This window comes from Montipora foliosa, chromosome 11 (assembly GCF_036669935.1).
Source record: "Montipora foliosa isolate CH-2021 chromosome 11, ASM3666993v2, whole genome shotgun sequence".
Lineage (NCBI taxonomy): Eukaryota > Metazoa > Cnidaria > Anthozoa > Scleractinia > Acroporidae > Montipora > Montipora foliosa.
This window is the reverse complement of record NC_090879.1, coordinates 53,986,236-53,996,235: the sequence shown is the minus strand read 5'-3', so window position 1 is coordinate 53,996,235 and position 10,000 is coordinate 53,986,236. Positions and strand designations below refer to the sequence as shown.

Sequence of the window (10,000 nt, the reverse complement as noted above, 5' to 3'; positions counted from 1 at the left end):
ACTTTGCGTGAACCCAGGATTACTCTACGGACAGGAAGACTCTTAAATTTAAATTGTTGATTTAATTTTGATATCTTTACTAACACAAAATTGACATATTTAATCTAACACGCTTCACACACACACACACACAAACACTCTCTCTGTTTTCTCATTCTCTGTAATCTGTATCATTGGTTTAAACTGTAAACTGCGAGTATCTGAACCACTATGCATACACAGCATGTCATAAAGCGTCTATAACAGCCACGCATATGAGCAGGGGCCAATCAAAGCAAACAACTGGAGCAACGGGCGGGGAGCATGAGGCATTGTCGCCCCTCACTTGACTCCATTTATAAGCCGGTAAATGATTCACGACTTAGATTTTCTTATTGGGGGTTGTTTAAGAGGAATATATTGCATAATCCCTGACCTTATAAACTGTATAAATATATCATGGGAATTAAGGCGTGGCGGATAAGCAATGAACAATGAAAAGGGAAAGACAGAATACATTGTGATTACTGCCCCCGATCTCATTAGGACACACGTTTCTCCTTAATTTGGCTATTCACTAATCCCTTCTACAACAAATCTATTTATACAATCACGCTTAACTAGTTCAAGTAAAACCATGCACAGTTCAAAAGCGCTGCGCGCCGCACCGTGATACAATTCCGAATAGCAGGGAATTTCTATGCACAGCCCAATCTTCCTAATCAACATTTCACTAAATCGCCTTCGTTCAATAAATCGCACTTCGGTTTGTTGCAATTATATCACATTCAGTTGGTTGAACATCATACTTCCGTGCCGCAGATCGCGGCTTCACAACCCCTGAGGTCGGACCAACACTCCGGGTTTTAGAAATAACTGAGGAAAAAGTTTTGCCTTTGTAACTTCATTTGCAAATGGTTAGATTTTAATTTCAAGTCTTCTTGGGTAATGACTGTTAGCCGTAGGCCCCGTATCACAATCTTTCGTGTTAAGAGAATTATAAACAGCCATGCATGAAACTGGTACGATGTGTTTGGTATACAAACCATTTACAGTACCCGGGTTATAGATTGCCATTTTCCTATTTCTAGCTTTTACAAACGCCTGGCAAACGTTTACACGGTGCAGCTGCCAGAGATATTCATGTGTGTTTTTTATTAATTAAATCATCATAATTTACTTTAATTAAATAATGCTATAGCTTGCCTCTTGCCTCGGAGACCAATCAATTAAAAATAACTACTTTAAGTCTCGTAAAGGCTCGATAAAGCATTAAAATGCCGCTTTCAAGTTAACTCCAGATACAAAAACGTTATTTTCACATGCTACAAAACTCTGTCACTTCTAATTCATATTTTTATTTTTATTTATATGTAAAGTGTTCTGGGAGAGTTCCTAAGGATAGGGACGCATAAACAAGAAGAACAGGTTGTTCGACAATTGCTTTTTTTTTTTTTTTCATTCTAGTCTCCAACGTTGCCATTGTGTCATTCACAATTCACTTTCTGTGTCATTCAGCGCACTGAAAGATCCTTTACTCTGAAGAATAGACCAGTTTAGGGGGTGATCGAGTGGAAGAGACCACACAGCCCCGTGTGAAAGGCCAATAAACAGATTTCATAAAACCGGCTTGTCTATTGTCCTTACTAAATTTCACGTTAAATTATTCAGTGGATAATGCTTAAGAGGACCACCTTGCAAGACTACCTTTAGCCGATTAGAAGAGGGTAACTATTTGCCTGGAGACGGTTTATCGAATTATGTCTCGCTTTTCTCAAATTTGGCACGAGTAACAAGACTTTAAAAAAAAAACAACAACAACAAGGCATTCTTGGCCCGCTTAAACCGACCTCGGCCTTTAATATATCAGTGGTGTGTGCTGCAAATCTTTGTTTAGAAGACCTAATAATGGCCTACTTCAGTAACGTATATGATGCAGTGTATAATTATGAAAATGCGAAATCTTGACTAAATCGTAGACCGGATCAACGTGTTCAAGAAATTGTTTTCTCCAAGAAAACCTGTTAAGACAAATTAAGACTGAAAAAGAGCTTGTTTTCAACAAATTTTCATTTCAATTTTTTTTTTGTAAGGCTTAGTCAGGCACTGAGCTGACCTCTGCATCATCTTCTGTTAATTGCAGATGCCCAATGCAGTTACCTTGATTCGAATATTTCCTGTTAGCATCACTGCTGTAAACATAACTTTGTGAAATGAATTGAAACATTCCGTTCCAAATCTCGTACTTCTTAATTTTTTCGTTTTAGAATATGTAGTCGGAGTTAATAACGATTAACCCTAGCTGTCTGCAGCTTTCATTTGAAACATGGAAGTCAACGTCTGTTCTCTCTAGATCTGTGTTCTCCGATTTCTAAACATCTTTGATCATATCGTAAAAAGGTGGTTATTGGGTCAACGTCTGTTCTCTCTAGATCTGTGTTCTCCGATTCCTAAACATCTTTGATCATATCGCGAAAAAGATGTCTTTCATCATATCATAAAAGAGGTGGTTATTGGGTCAACGTTTGTTCTCTCTCATGACATATTATCTAGACATATTTGATCATTTCGTAGAAGAGGTGGTTATTGGGTCAACGTGGTAGTTGGTAAATAATAACGTCTCAGCCTACAACCTAAGCACAACATCGCGAGGGAAACGAATATACACGTTTTACATTTTACTTTTGATCGAAAAGTTGTTATATAATGGCATGTTTGCGTCCAATGCTGTTGTTGTATTTCGTTCCCATCCCGGCAGCAATTTGATTGCGTGCACACCTACTGCATTTCCCGAGCTGACTACTTGACTGAAGCGATAACCTCGCAACGACAAGCATGAAATAAGCTTTATTACTTATAGGTGTTTACGTTTGGTTTCTGGAGCAAATCGATTGTTATTACTTGGTCGCCTAAGTGACGTCGATTCAACTTGAAATACACTCTTTCCTAATAAGAACCTTTTTCATAAGAACGTTGAGGCTGAGATTAACCAAAATTTTAAGAACGTATTAAGAACATTTCTGACAGGCTGAGAGTTAAGAACGTTTTGCCATTTGTAAACAAATCAAACCGTAAAATAAAAGTAAATTAATGTACATTAACCCTAATACTTAAGGGCCTTTTTTTGCATAACATAACAATGTTTTTGTTAATCTCTGCATGATACACATCTCAGTTTGTGATGATGAGCACTTTTACTTATAATCGTTCCAAAAAAACCTGAACGCCATCAAAGTCATCAGGTGAGACAAGTTGTGATGTAAATTTAAGAAAGTTTTCAGCCTCACAACGCAAAAATATATAAGAACGTTTAGCCTCAGCTCCAACATTAGACTTTTTTATAAAATAAAATTTAAAAAAAGAAAGGAGTTTATGGATGACGATTCCTCTCGTTTCTATAAGAATGTCTACTTGAAGTTTGAGGCTAAGGCTGCCCCGGGAACGTTCTCAACATGTCATTAGAGTTGTGTAACGTTCGACTAGAAACTGACTCTCATCCTGGGCATGTTCTTAATATGTTCTTATCCCGAACGTTCTTATAAAAGAAGTCCTTACAAAAAAAAAAAAAGAGTGCATTGGTCTGCGGAGGTCAGGTTGGGCATGCAGTGTTTCCGAGACAAAAGAAGAGGTTAGATAATATTCCACCACAGCTGGCAGGTACACCATTGAAAAGATATTGCTGCGATTTAGTTTAAACATGAGCTTAAACAACTTAGAACCGGGCGATTTTCCACAAGAATTAGCGCAAAACCAGAAGCGTCTTGTCATAGCTAGGCCCGTTAAACCAGCCTTCTTTCCCTGAATTTGTGATGCAGTGGTGGTTTTTTCCTTCCCGGCCAATCTACCTCTTACCTCCACAAGTCACCTGCAAACCTTATATTCAGATTCTGTATTTGTTACTCTCAATCCTATTGATTCCTATATCAAACAGTTTATCCGCTTTTGCTGAAAAATTCAACCCATGAACCAGTATCTCAGTTTAATCTTTCACACCCACTAGTCAATTTTTATCAGACGAGTATATTGTGGTTTTTTATCAGTACTTTGTTAAAAATTAACGGGACGGTCATAAGCCGAATAAACAGTGGACCTAACACAGCAAGAAAGGAGGGGGTTTGGTCCAAAGATTAGAGAGCCAGCAGCATTTGCTTGCCGATTCTCAACTTTCAAATCCTATTATAGCAACACAATAGATTTGTCGCCGGTGGTAAACGACAAACTAGTTATCTCTTCTTAAGTGAGGGTTTTCAACACAAAGCATTTGATTTGAAAAAGTTCAAGTTCTTCCCTTTTACATTCATGTACAGCCCATTTCGAGTATTGGCCACATAGAAAATGCGCAATAGAAAAATAGCAAAAAATGACTATAATAAGTTTTAACAATGGACAACATGGTCACGGTACACTTTGGAACGCGGCCATAAAAAATCACAAAGCACAGTGAAGTGCTGAAGGAAGAGGTACAGGGATATTTTCTTAAAAAAACAAGAATTTTAGGTACAGTCTTCAATCCGCTCATTGGAAAAAAAGCTCCATGGATAAAAGAGACCCTCAAGAAGGACGTGAAGTCCCGTCAACACTATTGGGCAACCATTGTTCATTGAGTAATTTTAATTAAGAACCACCTCTTTAGGGCAAAGATTTGGATACATTTACTCGGCGGATTTTCTACAGCAAACCTCGAACTGAAAATATCTGGCAGAGAGGGCAATAATATTACAAACGTCTAGGAACAGAAGATAGTGGACTACGTCTTATTGGATTGGTGATATATAGCAAAGCGTATTTTGATTTGTCGCTCGATTAACTTCCTGCATGGCTGAAACTGTTCCTCGGTTTCTCCGCGCATTGTCAATAGGCGCCAAACAGAGCTAATCTCTAACAAAACAATCACTGGCACGTTACAAATCATACGAATCACAACTGAGTGTGTCGTTGGCCGACCATTGCCTAGCCCGTCACAGATTATTATATAAGCAGAACTCGCCGGGTCACCCCACACAGGTCGTGAGAAAGAAGTTGTATTCCGAATATCAAGTTTTCATAATAAAGAGAGTGTTACGAATTGCTTTTCGGGACTTTGGAGAAACAGGCCCCCCTGTACCTAATCAGATCCATTCAAATAAGGCGGGAAGTTTATTAAGAAACCGCAACTATATTTACAGCATCAGCAAAAAACATAGCTTCAGGCATAATCAAATTAGAATAATTAACAACTATTCACCGAAGTGGAGGTGGCTAATGATGAATATTTACCTAGCCGTGAAGCGGCGAGGTAAATATCTACCACTAGCCACCGACACTGAGGTGAATAGCTGTTTTAGATACTAGTGAGATAATATAGCACAAAAAGATGATTTTAACTCATTATTCCTCCGACGATTTCAATATTTTCGGGCGCAAATTTCCTGACGAGTTGCTCGGAGGTGAAAATCAAAGGATACGGCAACCAGAAAGCGCTTTGAACGCTATCCACTGTTTTAGGTATATACTAATTTGCATTATTAAAACTACTATCGATTTGTCCATCTCGTTAACGTCATTTAATGCGCTAATCTTGTGACCTTATCGCTTACAACGACCTAAGGCTCACTGCTGTGTGTTCAAGTTGTCATAAAAACCTTGAATTTGGCTTGCATTGAACGTCAAAAACAAATTACTAAATTGCACAAGGCGTTATTCCGTTTTCTTTCCCCTCGTTAAAAATTTACACTCTTACACTCTTTAGTCTATCGCACAATGCCCACTGATCGTAACATGTTATGATTGTTTGTGATCAAAAAGCGAAAAAATAAAAGAATGCTGAATAACGGTTCTACGCATTAAAAAAAGAACATTTTACTTACTTGTGTGTTCGGAGGTTGCAATGAAAGATTCCGGTCGGATGCAGATACCCCCTGTATAGACAGGCAGCTTGTCGCAGTTTGCAATTCGTGGCCATTTCTTAAATTGCGCTGAGCAGTCATTCCGAACTGTTCGGCAAAGTGAACGGCAGGGCTTCATGATGCCCTGTTCCACCTCGCCAGGCATACACATGGGTAGATAAAGCGAGCAGAGGAGAAAAAGAGCGTCTTTCGAGCAGTTAGCATGCTCCGCTAAATGGCCGAATAGTTGTTCTATGGATCCGAGGGCGCTGGCCTGACTTCCATGATTGGCCAAATTGGGGAACCGCGTTAAGTTGTACGGTAACGCGCGACTACAGAAACTACCTGAAATTGTCTCGCATCTGGGAGATTCACTTGTTGGGAAAGCCGCGTGGCAAGCTGCATGAAAAACTGCTGTGAGAATAAAACCTTGAATAGGCAACATTTTGAGACGAGCAAATTGTTTGTTGAAGCGGCTCAAAAAACTGTTCTAGAAATCCCACCTTGAGTGCCACTCTTATAAGCGTGTTTTGCATCCTGAGGTATTTTAAAAACGCGCGAATAAAATCATTAAGTCGATAATCAATGAAATTGTTTTAAGTGCATGTGTTCTCCTTAACCTTTGCTCTATTTGGAGAAGGGGATTAACAAGAAACAATCCATTATCACTGGTCCCCTTTTTTTGGGTGCCAACACGAAAAGTCTCAAAACACAGCCAGTCAAATAGAATTAGAACGATTTAATTGTAGCCCAAGGCGGACATAAGAGGAAATTAACCCGCTTTCCAAAAAGCGAGAGCCGCGTGATAACCATGGCCTTCTACTAATGTTGAAAATGTTATGATTTATCTGGCGAGGGTATCCGTGGAATAAGTTGACGTGACGGATGTGTAAGAAAATCACTTGCGTTTTTAAAATTACTTAGCAGGACTCCTTACTTTGAAATGACTGGTATGGGATGTTAGCAAAATTTGTTTAGATATGACAAACGTTGAAATACTGTGCATTGTCTGTCATAAATGATATCGACTGGCGACGTTAAAGTTGGTTGACTGAATTCTCTCTCTCTCTCTAGACGTATTGTCACCACTTTTGTAACCTTTTGTCTCCTATCAAATTTGACCCCCTCAAAAACGTTGGAAATGAGGAAAAAAGCGTTGCACTGCTTGTTTATGATAGTTTCAATGTTCTGCCCGGTTTTGGGGTTCATTCGATAATTTTCCGTCTCTTTATTGCGCTCTTTAGCATGAAATGTTACAGATGTGCCACACGTGGTGGTAACGATCAGATTTAAGTGGTAAAAACCAATTTCACTGGCAACCGATAGATATTTCCGTCATTAATAAAGTTCACCCCGTTCACCCTCTTGCCACCATAATTTAACAATCGCTGTTTTGAACGCTGAAAGAATATGCCGTAAAAGCGTATACTTTTTATGATCGATGTTAACAGAAGTCCAATTCGGCAAGTAATTTTAAGGCCATGTTGCCGTTTGCAAAGGTAAGGTACCCATTGCGCTTTTGGTATTTCTTGTAGGAACCTAAAATTTACCCGGTTTATAGCCCTATTCAAGGTCTGTTTGTCCCTAAATTTCTTTATCGATATCTCACGTTTAAGGGCTTTTATGGCCATTTTCCCGAACCCACCATTTTAGCGTTCAAAAATGGCAAATGTGTTTTTGGTTCAGACTTTTGCTTGGGCACCATTCCACTTGAATTAATTCAATAGGAATGAAATTTCATTTGATGGTATGACATAGTCCATGTTTTATTATGTGTGAGTTTTAAGCTTGTGCCTTGCATTGTCTTGGGTCTGAGAATAATTTAATTTGCAATTACCTACCGCATGTACGCACGTGACACCGCAAACTTCTGAAGTCTTTCAATGAACCATATCTTGAGTTTCCTTTCTTTATTGGGATTGAAACCCATTTGAAAGTAGCTTTTTAAGAGTAGATTTTTAACGTTTAAGCTGCATTGCGAATTTTTAATTGTATATAATTCGCAGCAAGAGCCACTGTTACCTTTATTTGGGTATTGCCTTTAGGGGTGTGTTTTAAGCCGGGGAAGTTTTTTTTGGTCTCAGCATTGGCTCATGGCTGTCTCACTGCTTTAACTACCAGAGTACTGAGTACAGTTACTTTAAGAGAATGCGCCATTGTCGCAGTTCCAGCACGGGTTACTTGGGAAATAGTTTGTGCAAATGAAGTGGTGGGCTTATGTGAGCAGAGAGTGCTGCATTATGGACGGTAAGATGCACTAATTATGGCAGGATTCCTTTTCAAAAAATCAGGAATAGTTAAAGTGCAATTACAAAATTTAAATATTTAAAGATGGCAACAGGTGCTTTTGACATGTGTAGTTGACAAGGGCGTGTCAAGGTAAAGGAAGGCCACATGTTACCGGCCACGCCCAGATTTAAGCTACAGTGTCCCAATGTGGTCTTGATTTTTAATTTTACAGATTAATTTTTAAATGCCAATAGAAAGATTAACCATTACTTATTAAGATTATTATTATAATTATTATTGTTAGTCGTTTCTTTTGTGAATAGCAGCTTAAAGGCCTCAGACAACTACTGGAACTGTATTTTCGGTACCAGGCCTTCAAAACGACGCGCAAAAAGCTGCGTACGCTGATATTCGTCTTACATTTCAGGAAGTCCTTACTTGGGCTGAATTTGGCTTTTAGTATTAATTAGGGCTTCAGTTTAACCACTTGGCATGTTTCTAGTTTTTCTTAATTCAAAGTGCTGAAAAGGCCGAAAATAAAATTTGATAAAAAGATTGCATATGAGCGAAATGACAAGAACTAGAATTGTTTCCTACCTTGTGTTTACTTTACAAGTAGGAATATACACTTACCGGTCCTTACCAGATGATGTCATGCTATCAGGCGCTAAATAGAATTGTTGGAATCAAGCTTTATTTACTAGTAAATTGTGCCTGGCCTTCAAGAGTGCACTTTCATTAATCATGCTGGTATTAGCGTCTTTAATACTGACAGATGCCTTCCGTGAAAGCGAAATGGAATCCCCATCTGCTAAAGGACTGTAGCTAAATCGTTCAACCTCAGATGCCCGTAGGTTGTTACAAAGGTGAAAGAGACTGTGATCAAAGACTCTTCTTTGCTGATGACTGTGCACTCAACGCCAGTGCAGAGCAGAAGATGCAGCATGAAATGGACCGCTTCGCACAAGCCTGCGACCATTTTGGACTCAACATCAGCTACAAGAAGGCCGATGTTATGTACCAGGCTGCACTAGGAAAGACATACCAGGAGCCCCGCATAACGGTGAAGGGATAACCTCCAGGCAGGCGAAAACTTCGTCTACCTGAGTAGTACACTTTCTCGTGCAGTGAACATAGACGCTGAAGTCAACAACAGGATTGCCCGGCAAGGCCAGCACTGCTTTTGATAAACTCTGAACATCTGGGGATGGAGAAAACTCAGACTTATCACCAAGCTGAAGGTCGACTATGCAGTGGCCCTAACCACCTTCCTTTGTGCCTGCGAGACTTGGATTGTCTACAGCAGACACGCTAAACAGTTCAACCACTTCCACATCTCAGCAGACCTCTCCACACCTGATGGCAGGACAAAGTCACGGAGGTTCTGGAACGGGCTGGCCTTTGCAGAGTCTACAGCAACCTGCAGAAAGTCCACGTTAGGTGGGCAGGCCATGTGGTCAGAGTGTCAGACAGCCGACTTCCAAAGTAGTTATGCAGCCGAAGCAAGGCGCATCATCGAGGCGCAACGAAAGCCTGCTGTCCGAACAGTACCCACTCACACGTGTCCTACGTGTGGGCGATCCTTCAGGGCCCGGATTGGCCTCGCCAGTTACCTCCAGACCCACATCCACCGCTCTTCCCTTTGACTCGAAGCCATGGTCATCTTAGACATTGAAGAATGGACAACAACAACAATAATAGGAGTCATATGTCCTAAAATCCAGTAGTGTAGCAGCTCTCGTAAGCTGCTATTGTTTGGTATTGTAAGCAGCTTCTATTGTTTTTAAGTCTAGGTCATTGTTTCAATTCTTTAGTCTTTGTTTTTGGCTAGGGTTGCAAACCAATCACGTCATACGTTATGAGAGCTGCTACATGACTCTAAAATCACTTTCAATCCGTAATGACTTGCACTTGTGCAACAAAAAAAT

General features: G+C 39.8%; 1 protein-coding gene across 1 annotated transcript in view; it reads right to left on the bottom strand.

The window, feature by feature from the left end:
- The window catches only part of LOC137976212 (secreted frizzled-related protein 3-like), a 12,923-nt gene extending 6,557 nt beyond the window's left edge, over positions 1-6,366 (bottom strand). The window contains exon 1 of the mRNA XM_068823508.1: positions 5,826-6,366. Within this exon, the coding sequence (XP_068679609.1) occupies positions 5,826-6,288 (463 nt within the window). The 5' untranslated portion in view covers positions 6,289-6,366. The remainder of the gene's footprint in view (positions 1-5,825) is intronic.
- Between the last annotated feature and the right edge of the window lie 3,634 nt (positions 6,367-10,000).